Here is a 21,428-nt window from a genome sequence, read left to right as displayed (position 1 = left end):
TATAAGTAAGTAAGTAAGTAAAATGTATTTATAAAAGCATATTTATGATAGTTTGCACTGTCCAAAGTGCTGTACATAGTGCATTCAGTAGGTAAACAATGAAGGTAAAATAACAATAACAAAAATTAAAGACATAAAGCCCATACATCCACAAATATAAACAAAGATAGTAGTGCAGCGGTAAGATAGTTAATGGGGAGGAAAAACCAGGGTGTACATATGGGTTTTGAGCCTTGATTTAAAGGCAGAAATGGAGAGGGAATCACATTTGTCAGGTGGCAGACACAAGCACGGAGCAACTAGTGCAAAGTACATTTCTGAGAGTTGTGCCAGTGGCATGGCTGTATACGCTGGTCACCAAAAATAAAGTGATTGTCTACAGTAGCTCAGAAGAGACATCTCCATTCCACTTAACGACACCACTGATGAGAGTTCAGATGGCCAGAAAGATGATAATGGTGACTTTGTCATTGTGAGCTTTGCAGGCAAAACCACCTAGATCTGCTGGGCCTTGTTTAAGAAAATTGACCTTCAATCTTTGCCAAATATTTACTTTATTTACTTTAAATAAACCTTAAATAAGTAATTGTCTTATGGATTTGTCTTGCATTACAGTTTATGAGATATATATCAATGGCACAATTTACCCCATGGTATTCTCTCTTGTGGCACAATTTACACCACACCGGGGGCAAGTTGTGCCACAAGGCAACTTTTTTTTCCGAAGGCTATATTTCTTAAACAGTTTATTCCAGATCCAAAGTTTGTATTGCCAGGGATGCACAACATCCTGAAATATATGTACATATTTGAGTTGGAGACATAACTGTCAAGGCCTCACTTTAAAATCACTTTGAGTAAAAAGTGGCACAATTTAGGCCACTCTCCCCTATTGGATCATCTGACCTTCAAAGTAAATTGCACTTATCCTCAAAAAAGTTATCTTCCTTTACACAATACCTTAAATGCCAGATGAAGCCGTGAAATTAAAAACACGATGACACCATCATGGGATAATAGACCGGCTCAAACCTTGAGAAACACAGAGGTCCACAGACAATTTTCCAACAGAAAACCAGATTGTAATCCTATTATATCAGGCACTCTGATCAGACAAATGAAATCATCTGCTGCCACTGGAAAGAAGCCAAGTTGACATAAATAAATTAAGAAACAGATTCACTTCCACCCCCTTCAGTGATTGCACCTGGATTCCCTAAATAGAAAAACAGCATAATTTAACTGATAAGGGCCTCTAAATAAATTGCACTCAGATTTTATTTGATTCAGATGGGTTTTTCTGGGCTCTTTATCATTTGTAATGTTAGGGTCATCGTATGCAGACTTTTTAATTCCTTCAAAGTAAATACAGGGAAAGTGGAACCAATCCTGTTCAAGCCTAATCTACTGTAAATCTTTATATTGAGTGCAAATTACTCCCATTGAGGGACTAGAACGAGGCCCTTCACATAGTTTAAAACAGTGATTCCACAGCAGGGGTGCTTGTGCCTGAGGGGGTTCCCCTGTACTTGCCAGGGGGCACATGGAGGGATGTTGGAGAAGCTCAACTAAATTGGAAGAACAGAAACATTCCACCTGAGTCAGCTGTAACACCTGGACACTGAGTGATGCCATTATGCAAACATGATAACTAGTTAGCAAGCAGGCAGGGAAGTCTATACAGTTGGCATAAGCTACAAGTAATGAACAAATAAAAAGCTAAAAGTGGATAAACAGTCCAAATAGCTAAAAGGAAGGCAATTGAAATAGATAGCTAAGGATAAGGATAAGTGGTTGACATTTTAAGCTTAAAGCAGGGAATAAATGGTAAGCGTTAGCTAAGTAATTGATATTGGTTGAGCTAAAATTAATTGATAAATGGCTGACAGAGAACTCCACTCCAAATGGTAGGAAGTGCAAAGGTTAACTTAACTGACTTGAGTTTGACAGTTCAACTGTTTTGATAAACAGTCAAATACTGTATAGTATTTTCACAATATCCACTTTTACCAAATAAAAGCATCACGTTTAAAAAACTATTCAAAAGAACAAGATTGGTGGCATCAATAAAGGTGTCCTTGAAGTCAGCTGACAGGGCTATAATTGGACAAAAAAAACATGGTGATAGCAAGGTAATAATACGTGCACACACCTACACACGCACACTTGCAAGGTATCAAAGAGGGTAGTACATAACTATGTCTGAAAGAGTTAATGAGCTTGAGCTTCAAGGTAGCGGGCGGTTACAGCAGGGAGCTGCAGGAGCTGTGACTCTTAAAGCGTGGATGGATGGGGCTGTTTGATCGCTTGTTATCCAGGTGAACTGCTCCAAGGTTGCTGTGTTATTGCATCTCGCCCAATTATATAAAGTCAATACCAAAGTGTTTTCACATCTGAATTCATTATGCCTGGCAAGGACCCTTCCCCGCTGCCACAATCTCTAATGCTACCCGGGAAATATGGTAAATCTAGGGACTTTATTACAACCAGGATCCCTGTACTCTGGCTGAGCTTTGTATAAAAGAAGACCTTGTAAGTCAGTGAGTGTCCCATAATGGCAGAGTATCGGGGCACTTTTGTTGTTTCTTTTTGTTGAGACTGAACTTTTTTTTTCAAGTAGAAAACCAGACTGAGGCCATATTACATTAATTTGTCTGTGTCTGTGTGTACGTGTGCAGGGGGGTAAGTAGGTGTGTAATGATGGCCTCTGTCTCCTAACATAGTCGGTTTCGGTTTAATTTCCTAGAATCAGCTAAGACAGATGAATGCAATATTAATTTCATATCCATATAAGGGGGGGGGGGTATAGAACCAAACATTTCATTATCTCGGGGCCTCGTGAAAATATATGATGAATTAAAAACAGGAATTGGAATGAGGACTTCACTGACACAGGGAGAATTCCCATTAGTGGCCCAAGAAAATGAAAGATCTTTCATCAAAGCCTAAGATGACAGCACTATATCATGCCCTTCCAGCAGCCTGGATGGGCCCTTTTTTCCGGCACAAACCTCAAATGAATACTTATCTGCAATTCCACAACGTAATACTTGAGTTCTCCTCCTCTATTTAATCTGATTATTTCGTGAACCCGTAGAGAACAATTTTCAACTATGAAGAAAAAAAACACACCTCCCTCAGAGTCACTTATTCCACTGAGAGATAGTTGAAATCATTTGAAAAGTGGATCTCAGCACAAGACTTAAGCACTTGTTATTCATTCGTTGTCCTGCAACACACAACTTTATCAAATGTGAAGTAATGGTCTCAAGTGTATTACATTTTAATGGTGTTATTACAGCATACGATTACAATTAGTCCATCAGCCGAAAGAGGGGATCATTTCCAGTGGCTCGGCTCCATTTAATGGCAGTCCCAAGGATGCTGGCACAGCAGAAACAGAGCCCTGAACCAGACGACTGCAACGCTGGATGACATTTAGAACCATAAACAGCTTCTCATAAGTTGTGATGGTCTAGGCAATTTACCTTAAGAGCGACTGTTCTCACTTGAAATGAGCGTGAGAAAACACTTACATAAAAGGCCATGAGTGGCTTTATTATTTAAAGAAAAATGTTAATATGCCACGCAAAAAGAATCACTCTTGGATATAATGCATATTTAACGGCATAATGTACGATCGCAGGCTTGGTTCAGATGCCGCTGCTTTATCATATCCTGTAATGCACTATCATAAAAAAGGTAAGTTGGTAGAGATGATGTATAGCTCCAGTAACACCCGTCCCATGACATCAATTATTGGTTGACAGTTTCACGGTTGTCGGGCCCCCCATAATGATATCCGATGGGTCAACTTGAAATTGGACAGGTGCGACGGTATGTCACCCTGACATAAGGACAATGGGAGCAGCGTGAGCAATGGTGGCTAGAAAATCTGATTTAATGGCATTTTTGACAACATTTCTAGCAGGCGTGAAGATCATCCCTACATAATTCAGCCGAAGGGTTATTAAGGGAACATGATGGATTTGTATACAACAAGCTCAGGGAGATTGTATCGTCTGTTTTTTGTTTTTTTGGCATCTCAGATACTTTTTACAACTATTGGAGAAAGGTGTTGGTTTGGTAAAGTGTTTGTATAGCAGAAGAATAATCATGTTTAAATATAAAACGGTACAAAAGATAATAATAATAATAATAATAATAATAATAATAATAATAATAATAATAATAATAATAATAATAATAATAATAATAATAATAATAATAATAATAATAATAATAATAATAATGATAATAATACATTTAATTTATATAGCGCTTTTCTTGCCCTCAAAGCACTTTACAAAGGAAAAGATATGATATGAATGTGCTACTGTCAGTTCAGTCCAAGATAGAGACGGAGCAAACATCTAACTGTGAGGAGCTTGACAAAGCCTCAGCCGCACATGTTCCTGAAATGGATTACCGTCAGTGCCTGAGTTGCCATGGCTGCATAGCGAGAATCACTGATGTTTGTTTCCCCCACTGCTTTTAAGAAACGCCAAGACAGGAGGACACTAATCAGATACCATTATGTTCTTTGGTTACCTCAAAGAATCATGTAGCCTTCGCCACTGCATGCTCTTGTCACTCCTTAAAACTGATAAATGATTTTGCATTGTATTAAATAAATTACCCTGAGCATCGCAGTACAAGGAGGCTGCAGACCTGTGGGTGGGCACTGATAAACGTGTCCTTGAGAAATGTTCATGCAAGAGAAAGTCGCAGCAGCTCGAGAAACGTTTGCAAATAGCTTGGTTTTTTTTCCGGAGCTGAAAAGGCTTCTTGTGATTTTCCTGCAGTTAACTCAGTTCCAGTTACTTTCGCAGATACAGCGCTGTATCTAACGCTTCCCCACAATCTACTGCAAACACACAGTTAGTGTTCATCTAGCCTACCTAGATTGGGTAACACTTTACATTAAGGTACACAAAAAAGAGTAGTTACCCTTTTAAAAAGAGTAGTTAACCTTCCAAAAAAGAGTAGTTACCCTTTTTACTCTTTTTAAAAGGTTAACTAATCTTTTTGGAAGAGTAACTACTCTTTTTTGGAAGGTTAACTACTCTTTTTTGGAAGAGTAACTACTCTTTTTTGTGTACCTTATTGTAAAGTGTTACCCTAGATGGGATTGTAAGCAAAAGAGGATTCCATTGTTACAGTTTAAATAGGCAAATATCCTTCACCCACTTGTAACTCTTTCTCAGGCATTTCTTTCATGGCTTTAAAAGTTCCTAACAATGTCTTGATGGAAACATCACGGGTTGGGTTATTGTACAACGGAGATTTCTGTATTTAAAAAAAAAAAAAATCTTCTGTGAACCTCGCTGGTTTGGGGCTCACTCGGGAAAGGGTGATGTAAGGTATAGCCTCCATGTGTGCATCAACTGTCAGTCAAACCTGATCTACCCACACCCACAGATTCACTGACTTTTTGTAGCTCATTTAGTCATGGATCTTAATGCTACAAAGTAACATTTTAAGCTAAGGTTTCAGGGCCTTTCAGCATGTGACTACAAAAACACTACTACAGTTCTATTTTCCCTATATAAAAGTTCTGGAAATGTAGTGTAGTTGTACTTCTCGTCATGTCATGTGCTGATAAAACTTAAACTTAACTTATGCATTTTAAGACATTATGTAATACGGCGTACCAAACTGACCGGGCAAACTTTTTCCTCTGCTTGCCAGATAGCTATAATCTCAACAGGGAGTGTTGAAAACTTTCTTAAGTATATTGTAAGTAGGCTTTTTGGTGTATGGCTCCACCAGGAACGGCAGCAACAGTTTCAGGATGTCTTTGTTGTATAAAAATGCCCACTCACTCACACACACACATACGTACGTAGCACGCCCACGCACACATGCACAGATCCACAAACAAGCACAAATAAAACCGGCTCAACAAACCAAACACATCTCCCAGAGAAGAAAATCTGCAAGCACACACAAACAACTGACATGTTCCTCTCTCTCTCTGTGGATCCGTCTGATGTGATGAAACAGACTTCACTCCTCCGCTTTTCATGCCTGTGCTATACCATTTAAATTGTGTTTTAAGACCCATTCAAAAGGGACTGAATTCTCTGCAATGAGGCTGAAATAACCGGCACTGGATAAAGGGAGAGGTACGTATGTGCCACTAACGGTCCAACGAGCTGTGTGTCTTCTCTCGCCAAAGGTCAATAAGCCTCTGGTCAATTCTGTGTCTCTTCCCAAATCCATTAAGTCCTCAAGATGGTCCCTGTTTTCTTTTTCTTATACCTAACAGGTTTTGTTTTTTTTGGTTGAGTGGGCACAGTCCAACATGATGCAAAACCTGCCAAGAATTTCAATGTTCCCAAGAGCAATGAAAAAAGAAGTTCATAAAGGTAGGATTTGTCTTAATTTTCTCTACCCCACATTTGCTGTCAATTGCAGTTATAAAGCATAATATCCACTCTGGAGTTTGTGGAATATATTTCCGTTCACCATCCTCCATGTGTTATTAATGTACGAATGAAATGGCCCAGTGGAATCACAGAGGGCATGACCATATTTTAGATGAGAGACGGGAAGGGAGAGAAAGTAGCAATAAAAAAACTAAGTAAATCCCTTTGATACTGTTTGGCAGACGATTTCTTGATATACCTCAGGCTGGATATTAAAAAATCTCCGATGGGCTGTCCAACTGACAACTTAATCCATTTAGAGACAGTGGGTAAGCAGCATGAAGCTGATCTGAGGTCAGTGTACACAGAGGTCTGTCAATTCTCACACGAGGCACAATAAATGTATTGCTAATCTATTCCACCAGCTGAAGAGTCACACACAAACAGCAGAGAGGCATGCAGGAGGGGGGGGGGGGGGGGGGGCTACTATCTTGTTGCGGTATCAGGATGATTAAAAGGTGTTGAAACATGACAGCCCACTCAGGGGCTGTTTATACGACAACACGAAACGGTGCATATGCGAAAATATTTTCGCGGATGCACTATATCATTTACATGAAAACAGCAAACGCAGGCATGAAACCGCAAGTTTTTGAGATCAACTCCCAGGGAGGATTTTTTTGAAAACACAACAGTTTTTGGTTTCTTGTAAACACCGAAACCATTTTCCCTGGTAACGCTGACGTCACGGCTCCACTTCACGTATGCGTAGTCTATAACATTTTCTGTCAAAATACCCACACGCAAGTTATAAAGTTAGAAGACAACATAACATGCAAGGTGTCTCCGCGGCACCATCACTGTGATCAGCGGAGAGTGTCGTGCAGGGCTCAAATATAACACTCGCCAATTTAGTCTAAGCGATTAGTAAGTTATTGAGACCACCCGCCACTTTGTCTGGGGAAAGATTTGTGCTCTGCCGGTTTTTCTAGCAAAATGAACGTGTGTAACTTCTATATGCCAGGGACACGGCTCTCTCTACATTAAAAAACACTATCCATAGTTCAGCGCGCAGCGGTTAAGTTACTGTTCAACTGACTGAGCTGACACAAGTACTCCAAAAAAGAAGAAAGTGCATAGTAAATGTTCTGCCATTTTCTAACAAAAAAAATACAAAGAAGAACAAGAACAGGCTGTAAGGACGTCACTGACTTGATTTGAGAAAATGTAATGCAAAATCCTTTGATTGTCAAGGGTGGGCACATAAAATGACCTTTTGAAAACACAGCAGTTCAATATGTTAATTAATAAGGCTGTGTTCCAAGGTGAGGCGTGATTGTCTGGGGGTGACTTTCCTATTAACAATCCCAGGAGAATAGAGGAAGAAATGGGATACAGTGCGGAGGCTGCCTTTTCTCTCTCTCTCTCTCTCTCTCTCTCTCTCTCTCTCTCTCTCTCTCTCTCTCTCTCTCTCTCTCTCTCTCTCTCTCTCTCTCTCTCTCTCTCTCTCTCTCTCTCTCTCTCTCTCTATATATATATATATATATATATATATATATATATATATATATATATATATATATAACATAAAGACATCAAGAGTCAAATCTATTGCTGACAGAAACCAAAAGGAAGAATTAATGAAGAGAAGAAACGCTGGGCAGAGGGCTGGGGACAGGCACGCTTATGTAACATCCAAGAAATTACTGAGTTTCACAAGAAAAGTTGCAGCCATTAGAGCAAATATAAAAAGTACCTGTATCCTCACAATTTCTCTGTAGAAAATCTATAGAGACATATAATCTGAGGTCAGCAGGGTTGCCTGTTGATGAATCTGGAGAACATGGCGTAGGCAGCAATTGGTATCTTGGAATCCACCTAAAATGTTTAAGGTGATACTGTAGGATACTAATGAGCTTTTCTGTAAAACTGATAGTTATGTATTTACACTGTAAATATGAATGCCTTCCTGTTATATGAGCTTCAATAAACATTCTTGACACTCCTGCACATACAACCTCTAGTGAATGCACTTTCTTGCAGAGAGTCAGATGAGAAAATAGATACCAGTCTTGCGTGTCTGTACACTGGCTTAACGCTGTACTAAGTAACTTGTCCTTCAGATCCTTTCAAAACTTAACTCCCCTGTAAAGCAACAGGGAATAGGAACAGGTCTCCCTTGAAAAATAGTCTCTGATCTCAATGGGATTTACCTGTATAAATAAAGGTTAAAAATAAATTAATAACAAAAAACAGCCCCAAAATAAATCCACCATGGCTTGAGCTGTGAGAATATTTTTAAAATTTATCCAAACAGGTTTTTATTTGGTCATACAGTTCAGATTTCACGTCACTTCCTGAGTGAATAGGGGGCAGACCGTAGCTACTAATAAAGAGTATTTATAGAATAAGTCACAAAACAAATGTGATGTTATTGTGGACAATAATCAAGTGAAAAAATATATATAAAAAACTACTTTTTCTATTGAAAATTACAAAGTAGGCCAACAGCTTTCAATATGTTACTAGAGCCAGTAGCTGGTTAGCTTAGCTTTGTTTAGTTTAGCCTTGCCTTTGACCAAAGGTAAACCAATGAGATAAAGGGTCTTAGTGAGCTTAAGCTTTATGTTGGTAGACAGATTTGATTTACCCTTGTTTGTTTAACCTAGTCTTTATGCTAAGCTAGGCTAACAACTGGCTGTTGGTGGTCGCATCATGTTTATCGTACAGACATGAGAACGCTTGTCAATCTTTTCATCTGACTCTCTGAAGGAAAAAAGCTCTCTTTCTCAAAATGTCAGACTGTAAAGACAATCCTCAGAACCCACTCATGCAAAGTATTTGTGACTGATGGTGTGTCAGCTGCTAATCAAAGCAATTACTACCTTACCTATTTTTTTCTAAATGATTTTTGTCACATTGTCCCAATTTTTTTTAAAAGAGCTGATACAAACTATATCCTCCATTTAGGAACTGACACCTACTGAAATGATAGCGGTTGATGAAAAAAAAAATTTGGGGGGGGGTTGGGGCTTCAAACCATTGCACTGTGGGTAAAATGGATTTTTTTTTTCCTGTGATGGTTAGTAAAATTTCCATATGACATATTCAGCCATAGCTTCTTGTTGTTGAGAGAAAAATGACTGTGCATAATGTTGCAAACTAGATTTTGGTTGCCATTTTCTTTAATATTCAAACCATGCGAGTAGTTCAAGGGTTTAGTTGCATCAGATGCCTTGAAACATTGGAAAGAATCAAAACCAAAAACCAAAGCAAACTGGGATGAGACAGACAGACAGACAGACAGACAGACAGACAGATAGACAGACAGACAGACAGACAGACAGACAGACAGACAGATAGACAGATAGACAGATAGACAGATAGACAGATAGACAGATAGACAGATAGACAGATAGATAGATAGATAGATAGATAGATAGATAGATAGATAGATAGATAGATAGATAGATAGATAGATAGATAGATAGATAGATAGATAGATAGATAGATAGATAGATAGATAGAGAAGATAGTGGATGGATAGTGTCAAAGAAGAACTCTTGAAGTTTTTCATCGTTTCTCAGGTGGATGAGAAAGTTTGTTTGTGCTGATCCTTTGAATATCATAATCTTTGTGGATAGATATCAATATCCACGAACTGTGCACGCATACAGCTGGTAATGTTAGCCTACAGTGACTCATCTATTGACAGAGGCATTTGCAGTCAAACCCTTCAAGCTTTTTTTTTTCTTCTTTTTTTAAACATCCACTCTGTCAGGTGTCATTGTGCACCTCAACAGGAGTGACAGACAGAGGGGGGGGGGGGGTGATGGAGGAGGTGGAGGGGGCCACATTGTTTGTACTGTCCCTTGTCCATCTCAGGCCGGTTACTGATGAGATCAAATGTTTGCATCTCACGGCATGAGCTGCTGATTCAATACTGCCATCTTCTGGATAAAGTTGCCCAATTATAGTTGCGTTTTTTACATTTCATCTTTATTCTTGCATCACGTTCAAATTGACTTTCCCCACACAACCTGTTCAACATTCCCAGATCTACCAATAAGGATGTTTACTTCCCCATGCCTTAAACACAACACACACACACACACACACACACACACACACACACACACACACACACACACACACACACACACACATTATTGATACAGACAATTAAAATGTACAAAAAGGATTCTGCAAAAGTTTGGTGAGTGGGGAATTTAAATGTATGGTGAAAAGTGGTCTGAATATCTAACTTCTGGGATAACCTGCCATTGCAAAACGGTACAGTTGAACTGATTTAAAACAGTTGAATACATTTTTTGTGCTACATTGTGTTTTACTTTTTCTTTGTACAGAGGGTTGTGGAACACCCTACATAAATAATTCATATTAGCAGCTGCAAAAAGCTTTGTAAATGAAAAGATTTATGGAGGATTTGGAATAAGTAAGGAGAACCAGAAAATGCTGTGACACATACTAGTGCATAATGAACGGTTTCCACTTCAAATTAGGAGCTGCAAAACGTTTTGTGAATGACTTTTTAATAATTAACTTCGACATATTTTATCTGTAAAAGGGAAGGGAGAACTTAAAAAGTCTTGATTCATATTTGCAGACATGAAGATTACACTTGAGTTTAGCAACTGCAACTCATAGTGAGTCAAAGTAATATTAATATTGGTGTTTTGAATAGTTATAAAAGATCATGTTTAAATTCCAGTGTAATACACTGTTCGCACAAGACATTGTTTACCATAGATGTCTTGAAATCTGTCTACAGATCACGTCACACATTTGAAGAATATTCCTGTTTCACATAAATGATCTTGGAATGATCACACTCTTTTGGTGCTGTAAGCTTATTAGTAGTCTGTGATAAGTGTCTGTGTCTGCTTCCTGTCTGATTTTTTTCTGGGCATCTGAGGGCATTGACTTTTTGTGTGTGGGCCTGCAGCAAAAGTTGAAGTACTTACTTTTTCCAAACAATAAAACCAACTGATAGACATGATCATAACATGAACTAAAAATGTCTTAACGTAGACCTGCTATTATTCTCTTTCGTAGTAAATAAGCCAAAAGAGTTTTTGATACAACATGGCCTTGATGTTATTGATACAGAACAACTATGACACATTATGGTGACATGCACTGCAGATACACAAAGCAGTAGTTGTGGTGTTTACAGTGGAGGCAGCAGCAGCATGCACAGAGCTGAACATTCCCCTTTGAATTATTAGGCTATAGTAGTGCGAATAGTCTCCTGAAATCCCATTAATTCCCAGCTAATGCTAAAAACATGAACACTGGAAGCAAACTCTGGGATTTAAGCCTGTACATTTGGCCCTTTAACATTATTGGTGCATCTTTAACCCAGTAAAAGCTGATCTGTGAAAGGAAAGAGATTTACATTTTAAGTACTAAAAATATTTAAAGACAAACCAAAAAAGTCAATCTTTGCTGATTTAGCAAGAAATTAGAATAGAAGAAATAAAGCAAAAACTGTTTAGCATACATTGCACTGATAGACGGTCACAAGCCTGCTGAATTTTGATTATTTGTTCAAATGTAAAATTATTGTTATATTCAATTAATCTGACATTTTAAACGTATTGTTTTGAAATTGTATACCGGAAGTTAAGCGTACCGTTGCGTCTGCCTTGATGCTTGGTCTAGCTGTGTGATTGCCTTGAGAGCGCATAGATCTTTATCGTACACTGCTGCCCTCCTATGGCTACAGTGTGTAACTACACTTCTGGTTATTTTTAAATAGTCATACATTTCTAACTTTTTTCGTCTACCTTGAGGCCGTCTGAGTTGGCAGTTGGTATGTTTGCATATTTTCTTTAAATAATACGCTAATAAATACATAAAAACTTCCCTTTCGACTCAATATCATAGTTTTAGTTTTATACAATACGAAAGTGTAGTTACTTATTTTGTCCACCGGAGGGCTCTATGTATACCCATGTTTAAAAAGTAATGCCCTTCTGGGCAACCATTGAAAACATTATGTGGACAAACAGCAACTATGAAGTGTCAAAGCACACACCGAAACTTTCAAACTAGGTTAGTGGATTCCAGTAAGCGCTTTCGTTGAACATAGTAGAAAAAAAAGTGTTCTCATGATAACCATCAACACTTGTCTCCCACAGCCTACAGCTCGTAGTATCAACCCCATATCAACCAACCATACACACACTTAAAAAAAAAGATTAAAAAAAAAACTAGCATACAAGTACAACCACTTCCGGCGAGGACCGTCAAACTAAAGGTCTACAGACTGTGACCAGAGGATTAATATGCATAAATCAGACTAGTCCACTCACATTGGGTCTCACATTTGTGCCAACTGAACGCAGAAAATCGTCACCTTAAAACGTGTTTTGTCCTTTTTTATATAAATGTGTTGTTTTCCTCGAAGCTTTGTTCGAAAGTTACGGTAAAGTTTGAATAAAGAAAAAAAACACTGTATGACGTCTCTCTATGACGTATTTATAGGGGGACAGAAGGAGGGCGGTTTGAAAACAAAGAGGCAACTTCTGACAACCTGTTTAAAATAAACCAAATTAGCTTAAAGGACCTTCGTTAGTGTTCACAGTCAGTCAAATACCTCAGTAGCAGGTTGGTTGAGACCGTTGTGTTGTGTTGTTGTCTTCCTCACAGAAATGAGCGCGCGGGCTAGCTGCTGCTGCTAGTGGTGCCCATTGCATGTACTGACTGTCTTTAAGTTAATTTCCGCCAAATGTTGACCCAGTGAACAACAAAGTCGGACTCTTTCTTCACCGTAGTCTTGACACGACCTGTTAAAAAATGGCGAGCGTGCACGAGAGCCTGTATTTCAACCCTATGATGACGAACGGAGTGGTACATGCTAACGTGTTCGGCATCAAAGACTGGGTTACTCCCTATAAGATCTCCGTACTGGCGCTGCTCTACGATATGACTGCGTCCAAAATCAATCTGCCTGAGAGACGGCGACTCAACAAACTCATCCTTCCCCTGCAGCAGGTTGGTGTTGTTGTCTCTGTATTACCAGCGTGGCTAATATTCTGCACGTCACCGTGTTAAGGAGCAGGATGTTTCATTCATGGTTGTGTCTTTGATTTCATGTGGGACTACCAGGGGCCAGACCTGTCTCTTGACCAGTTCTTGAAGACTGTGGAGGACTGCTGCCCTCAGACTGCGTATGCTGTCAAACTCAGGTGTGCTGCTTCAGTTTGACACTCAGTGACTTTAATTTCATTGCTCAGTCAGTAGCGTGTTAAGTGACAGCTAGAAAAGAAATCAATAAGGCTAGCCTACTGCTGGCGGCGGAAATTGTACCACATAATCATAATGTAGTATTTTCACTGATTGGCAGTTCCCCCAGACCATACGCAGACAACACTAATGATCTCAAGACATTGACTGGGGCCATTGTTTTTTTTTTTTGTCTACTTCAAAGGCTGCATGAAATGGTAGATGGAGAGCTGAAAGACATGGAGTACTTCTTCTCCACCCTTCCCACACCGTTCACTGCTTTTGATACAGAGGCTTATAAAACCAGCGTTGTGGGTGAGTCGTACACATGATTTGGGTAGTCTGTAGAAAAATGTAATCTAATTGGTATTTCTTCTCCTCTGCCTGCTCATCTACTTTTTGTTATTAAGTTATTACTATTATTAGTATGGCTATTTTCCCCTCTCCCTTTTCTCCTTTTGTTCATCCTTGTTTACTTTTAGTTATTTGTTATTGTGCTTAAAACCCAATCCCTCAATTACTTGTCAGCACACACACACACACACACACACACACACACACACACACACACACACACACACACACACACACACACACACACACACACACACACTCGCAAACTAAAAGACCCTCACAACAAACTGCAACACACCTTCCCTAATACGCCAACCCATATCATAAGTCCAGACTGTCTGCTGTTACCGTTTCCTGTCATATCACAAAACGCATTATGTTCAGTCTTGTCCCACCTGTCTTGTCTATTTTCACTTAATAAATAAATAATTTTAAAAAAGACATGTCTCACCTGCCTGTCTTTGTGTGTTTTTTTAGGTCTTTTTATGAGACACATGCTTCTGGCCTACAACAAGCTGTCTTTCAGTCAGGTGTACAAGCTGTACAAGTCCCTGCAGCAGTACTACTACATCCACTACGTGAAGCTCAGAGACGGAGAGGTGAGTGTGCCAGCGCTGGCCGCTGACGACTCGGACATGGACCTGACCAGCACTGAGGACACTGTGGGGGACCGGATGGACAAAGAGGAGATGGACACCCCACTGCTTGAGGCCGAGCTCATGTTAGTGAAGCTCTTTTCATCTACAACTTTGTGGACTTCATTTGGCCAAAGTCCTTTAACCCACTACAGCTTAGTCAATTCAAAGAGTTTTGTTTCAAAGGTATCACAACCAGGACCATTGTTAATGACAGATTATCCTGTGTCGTTTTCATCTCTGATCTAGAAATGACAATGCTCCCAGCTAGGGATGGCCATTTAGAATTTTTTCTTTAACCGGTTACATACAAGAATTAACGGTTATTACCCGGTTAACCGTTAAGATTTAATGTAGCCTATTTATAGTGAAATACATGAAGCACCATAGCAGGGCTCCCAACCTTTTTTGTTCCAAAGACCGGCATATTCATTTATAAACAATTCAGGGACCAGTAACCACTATTATAAAGTTGAGCGTAGCCTACACTACTCGTTTCATTCTTTTCCGACAGTTCGCATTCTTACATCCAGTTTAGCAATATATAAATAAGAGTCTGGATTGAAGAGAAATTAAGATGATTTAATTTATTTTTTTAAACTGTTTAACCTTTAGTAGCCGGTTAAAGATCTTCTTAACGGTTAACAGGTTAACCACGGACCTCCCTACTCCCAGCAGAGGTCCCCTGTCACAGAAACAAGCTGAGTACTTTCTTGCGAGACAGGTGAGTGTTTAAATCGAGGCTGAAATTAACTTAGCTTTACCGCCGCCATCTTTGTTCAGATTTGTTTTAAAGCGACAACGACAACAACCTCTCTGTAGGCATACCTTCTGAAGAACGACGAGAACAAAGCCTTGAAGCCCGCCGCGCTTCAGGAAGAGCTCAACAATATGTTGAAGTTTAACCCGGATTTTGCTGAAGCGGTGAGGTCCATCATCCACCTCACACTGTATGAACAAGTACACCAGCAAGGGAAAATGTTTTTCATCAGCTCTGTGATTGATCTTTTACTCTGTCCTCAGCATTACCTGAACTACCTGAACAGCATGCGAGTGCAGGACATCTTCCTCTCCGCCCACAGCCTGCTACATTACTTCGACCGTCTCATCTTGTCTGGAAACGAGGGAAAGAGCAACGGGGACGAGGGCTACGGTCGAAGTCTCCGCTACGCGGCCCTCAACCTGGCGAGCCTGCACTGCCGCTTCGGCCACTAGTGAGTACAGCGCTTTACACCTGACGCGTTTGGTTAGATTCAAATGTTGGTTTGTTTCCCACATTTGCTGCGGTTTGCGCAACTGAGAATGTTGACAGACCGCCCTTGTTAAAGAGGTGCTCTGGAACCTGGTGAAAAACGAAACAACGGATCATTCTAGCATCTGTTGCGAACCAAGGAAGTGATCTAGAAGTGAACAATCAGGTGTGAAACCACTCTGAGTATCTTTGTACAGCATGGCTTATACAACTGATTCCCCTTTCTCTCCCACCTCAGTCAGCAGGCTGATCTGGCTCTACAGGAGGCCATCCGCATTGCCCAGGAGTCCAACGATCACGTGTGCTTGCAGCACTGTCTGGTAAAACATATTTTTTATTTAGTTCGCCTTTATGTCACTGTTTTACCATGGTTAATGGTCCATTACGTCTGAAATTTAATATGAGCTATGTTTTTTTTGTCCCTGTCTCTTTGCCACATCAGAGTTGGCTCTACACGCTGGAACAGATGAGGGGATCAGACAGCACCGTGTTAACTGAGGATTCAGTAAAAATGGCTGCCCATTTCTGCCTGCCAGTGAGTGCAGCATGAGTTTTTAATTAAGAATGCCGCCTGTATTAAAGTGGCTGTGGCTGTTTGCTAGGTATTTTTCAATGGCTTTGGCCCACTTCAGGATTTCAGTTTTGTAAAACTCCATAAAATCTGTTATGCTAATTTTGCCCATAAATATCACAGCAAAACAAAGTGACAACAGCTGTATCAAATAGGTCGTAAGTTAACCAGAGCATCACAACATTTTATGTCCATTGTTTAATTATACTATATTATTTCAAATATAATTGCATTTACCGTTTCTGTTTGTGTTTATTCAAAGCACCGAATCTTAAAATTGTAATTCATGCTAGGTTTAATGAACCATACAGGGTGTTTGTTATGCTATTATAAAGGAAGCACACTTGTGACATGTTAGCTGTTAGCAGTACTTTAGAACCACTTAATAGAAGTTATGGCTTTTATTTAATAGTTGTGTGTACTGACCTGAATTGTTTTCTTTAGGTCAGAATTCCTTCATAGAATAACACAGAAAGCTTAAAATATGAAGGAAGATGGCACGGCAAAACATGGCTTGCCAGACAAGCTTAAAAACAGCAGAGAATGCACCGGTCATTATATATATACAGTATACTGTATATGGCTAAACCTGATCTTTGCATGTCTTATCTGTTTTCTCAAAGCGTTGGATAATTACCTGTAATAATGTTTCAATAAACCAATCAATTAAATGTATTTTTTCTAATCCCTGCTCTAGTACTTGGCGTCTCTTGGCATTCAGTCTTTGGTCCAGCAGGGCACGACACAGGGTAAGATGGCCCACAAACTGATGGACGCACTAAAAGACACGGACATCCTGCACTGGAAGCACAGTCTGTCGGAGCTGATCGAGATCAGCCTGGCGCAGACTACGTCCATATGGAGGATGTACGGCAAGAGGTCAGGCTTCATCACTTTGCCCCCCGACCACACACTGCTGTCTTCTCTGCTCACTGTTTCTGACAGTTTGGGCCGCATGATAGCACACACACAACCTCCTCCACACACTTGCATGAGATCAGCTCTGTGAAAGACAGTTAAAATGTCTTGTTTGTATGGTTTGATTAACATTTTAGTTTAGACATTCAATGTACAAGACGAAACTCACCGTGAGCAAACAAAGTTATATGTTGGATCAAGACAGTCTGAATCTTTATTTCATTTTTACAACATATTAGTGTCCAAAGTTTTTACAGAACAGAGTTTTAAATTTTATAAATCAGGAAAATGACAGGTCTTAAAAATGCAGTTTTCTACATGTTTTCTAAGAACAAAAAGCCTCATTAATCAGACAGTGAACAATATATGAACAAATCATTCTGTATTAACCTTCAGAATAGTGCCAAGAATGATTGTGTAAAGTTTAGTTGATGTAAGTGCTTTGCAGCATTGAAAAAAACTAATGTTGAGATATTGTCCATTAAAGATGGTTTTATAGGAGAATTATACGGACAAGGTGGAGTAAAATAAACACCTTAATGTACATTTTTTTATTTTTTTATTAACACTAGTATGAAAGAAAACATATTGTGGAAGCAGAATAAACCAAAATCTCAAAATGTAACAGTGCTTGATAAAACAATGTTTTTTCGCATGCTGTGTCTGGCCTTAAAAAAAGCACAAGTTTAGGTGTAAAAAATACATGACTGAAAGAAGTGTGTATGCATGAGCGTCCCTTTACATCCACGCTCCTGTGTGTGTATTGCAGCACCATGGCTCTGCAGCAGGCCCAGCTGCTCCTCAACATGAGCAGTCTGGAGCCAGTCAACTTCGGGGTGCAGCAGAACAACACGGAGGCGTTCGCCGTGGCTCTGTGCCACCTAGCTGAGCTGCACGCTGAGCAGGTAACGCCTTACAATTGATCTCACACGCATTTGTACAGCCATTAGCCAGTTAGCCTAAGTATTAGCCGGGTGTAGATAAATAGTGTATTAACCACTGAACTCTTTGTCCCATGTACTTTTTTTCTTCTCCTGCTGCAGGGCCTGTACAGTGCGGTCTCCGATATTCTCCTGCATCTGAAAGAACAGTTTCCTCCTCACACACAGCACGCCAAGGTGCGTTCTCCCCACCAGGCTGTATTCATTCAGTGCTGCCCCCCACCAGGCTGTATTCATTCAGTGCTGCCCCCCACCAGGCTGTATTCATTCAGTGCTGCCCTTTAATGGCAGAGAGCAAGAACTGCAGAAAGGGTGAAGTTGAGAGTTTAGTTTTTCAGGCTTTTTCAGCAAAGGGGGAAAATGCAAGATTTCTCATTCAATTTGGTTATAGTCCATAGGGATTAAATGTATTTATTTTTGCTAGGTGTCTGTCAGTCTACAATCAATATTTATATTAAAATCGCTGTGGTGAATCAATTGTAAAACTCAGTACATCTAAATATATTCTTTAAAGGCAGCCAAACCACACTTATATCGTATAAGTCCTACTCAAGTGGTGCAATACACAGGTATATTTATGTCAAATTATAAACTGTAATTTTATCAAAATGGGTTTTTTTCCATAACCGATAGGAGCTAGGGAAATGTGATGTCTAACCTTAGCTTTAGCTGGGTCTTCCTGTGTCTAGTGCCCCATTTTATTTTTCTCTTGATGTAGCTCCTTTGCTTTAGCCACTTCTTTGCTGTCTCTGGAGAGGAGTTACTGCAGCCTGGGCAGTAGTTTTTCTTAATTCCACATGCTTGTGCATGTATTTGAGATAATGTAATATTTGACATTTTCATTTTGGCTTTGTAGCACAGAGTGGGAAATGTACTTTATTCTGTGTTGCATAATTCATGAGAGGAAATGTACAAAATAATGTTTATTGTCTTTTGTTTACCTCAGCTCTGGATGCTGTGTGATCTAAAAATCCAGTTTGATAGACACATGAACGAAGGGAAATACCATTTGGCGGAACCGCTAGTCACGGCGATATCTGCCTTAAATAGAACTCAAGGCCTCTGCAGGTAAGGAATAGGCACAGTTCTGCTAATCTTAACAGTGGCCGTCTTGTATGTGTGTAATGTGTGCTGAAGCTGTAACAATGTGTTCGCTGGCAGGAAAGCTCAAGTTCTGAAGGCTCTCAACCGGAGCACAGAGGCGTACAGCGTCTTACAGCGGCTGCAGGTGCACTGTGAGAAGACGAAATGTACAGAGGTGGTCATCAGGTACATAGACACATTTACATTTTCTGTTTTCTTAGAGTGTATGGGTGGGTTAACTTGGTCTAACTTTAGATTTGAAATTTTAGAGTTGAATTAACCCACCTTTTTAGGGCCATAAACATGTTGACATTATGCATCACCTTTTGGAAGCACATACTGCTTTTAAAAATGACAAGGAAACAAACCTGAATGCTTTTCCAAAGACATATTTCTAAGCATGCAAGCTTTTCTTCGCGTGTCTCTAAGCCACATTTTCCCTGGTCTACATGACTGAATCTGTCTCGTACAGAGTGATGCTCTCCACCGCTGAGCTCCACTGGGAGTCGTCTGGCTTCTCCACGGCTCTCCCTCTCCTGCTGCAGGCCTTGGCTCTGGCTAGACAGCACCACCTACAGTCACTGGCCTCAGAGGCCATCCTGCACTTGGCCTTCACTCAGGTCAGACACAAGCAAACACTGTCACAGCTACCTTTTTATATGCAAATCACCAAAGCAACCTTTATATGCTTAGTTTCCATAAAATGCAAATCAGCGCAGCGCAGCACGCATGGTGTATTTATTGTCCTTGTTTGTTCTCCCTTTCTTGCAGCTGATGCTGGGGGTTCCTGAGCAGGCTCTGAGCGTTCTGCATGAAGCCATTGAGCCCGTTCTGGCCCACGGAGGAGTCATGGACAAAGGTCGAGCCCTGCTGCTGACGGCCCGCTGTCAGATGGCTGTTGCTGGGTTCAGGCCAAACGGACAAGGGCAAGCAGGTAACAGGCAGGACCCCCCCCCCCCCCATGCTCTGTACTGATCCCTTATCTCATCCAGTCTTTAGTCACACACTGCTGCTTGTTGTCTCCCCCCCCCCTGCAGATTTGCATTTGGCGGTCTTGGCTGTCGACACCCTAAATGAGTCCGCAGCCTATTTCTCCAAGCTGAGCTGTAAGGAGCGGCTGCGGGATGTCCACTACCTGCAGGCTCAGCTCCACCGCTCCCTGGGACAGACCTCGCAGTGCAACAAAAGTGCCATGCTCTTCAGACTGCTGGACCAGGAGCTGCAAACACCAGCACCCCCCGTCTCCATGTGGCTGTAACTTGACCCCATCAAACAGCAAAGTAAGCCAGGTGAAAAGGACACAACACCTCCTCTTAACTGCTGAGCTGAGTCACTGCTACTCACCACTAGATGGTGGTGACGATCTGTCCTGCTCTTCCAGCACTAAAGCATTTAATGTTTGAAGACTTTGAACTAGAGGCAATTGTGGAGCCCTTTGCAAAATGTCAGAATGATACTTTGAGAGGACAATGTCAGCAGCAGTCATAAATAAGGCTGCGTTTCCCTGAGTCAAGACGAGGTCATTTGTCTCTTCACTCGTGGTCAGACGTGGATTTGAATGCTGGCCTGAAGATATACAGTATCTCACAAAAGTGAGTACACCCCTCACATTTCTTCACATTTTTCTTTATATCTTTTCATGGGACAACACTGAATAAATGACACTTTGATACAATGTAAAGTAGTCAGTGTACAGCTTGTATAACAGTGTAAATTTACTGTCCCCTCAAAATAACTCGACACACAGCCATTAATGTCTAAACTGCTGGCAACAAAAGTGAGTACACCCCTTAGAAAAAATTTACAAATTGGGCCCAAAGTGTAAATATTTTGTGTGGCCACCATTATTTTCCAGCACTGCCTTAACCCTCTTGTGCATGTAGTTCACTAGAGCTTCACAGGTTGCAACTGGAACCCTCTTCCACCCATTTATGACAGCATCACAGAGCTGGTGGATATTAAAGACCTTGCGCTCCTCCACCTTCCGTTTGAGGATGCCCCAAAGATGCTCAATAGGGTTTAGGTCTGGAGACAGGCTTGGCCAGGCCATAA

General features: G+C 40.4%; 1 protein-coding gene across 2 annotated transcripts; it reads left to right on the top strand.

Annotated features, from left to right (window-relative positions):
• Window positions 1-12,906: 12,906 nt before the first annotated feature.
• Window positions 12,907-21,014, top strand: anapc5 (anaphase promoting complex subunit 5). Of its 2 annotated transcripts, XM_080048255.1 has the most exons (17): window positions 12,907-13,391; window positions 13,506-13,585; window positions 13,828-13,937; window positions 14,454-14,697; window positions 15,260-15,335; window positions 15,434-15,535; window positions 15,635-15,825; window positions 16,102-16,183; window positions 16,306-16,398; window positions 17,132-17,313; window positions 18,122-18,257; window positions 18,396-18,470; window positions 19,240-19,361; window positions 19,455-19,562; window positions 19,849-19,996; window positions 20,148-20,310; window positions 20,414-21,014. In XM_080048255.1, the coding sequence occupies exons 1-17, from the start codon at window positions 13,194-13,196 to the stop codon at window positions 20,632-20,634; spliced, it is 2,331 nt and encodes a 776-aa protein (XP_079904381.1). In that variant the 5' UTR covers window positions 12,907-13,193; the 3' UTR covers window positions 20,635-21,014. The 2 variants fall into 2 exon arrangements, with proteins under 2 accessions (XP_079904381.1, XP_079904380.1); XM_080048254.1 differs by having other exon boundaries at window positions 15,434-15,825.
• Window positions 21,015-21,428: the final 414 nt, after the last annotated feature.

The sequence above is a fragment of the Ammodytes marinus genome (genome assembly GCF_949987685.1).
Source record: "Ammodytes marinus genome assembly, chromosome: 2".
NCBI lineage: Eukaryota > Metazoa > Chordata > Actinopteri > Uranoscopiformes > Ammodytidae > Ammodytes > Ammodytes marinus.
This window is presented reverse-complemented; position numbering and strand designations above follow the sequence as displayed.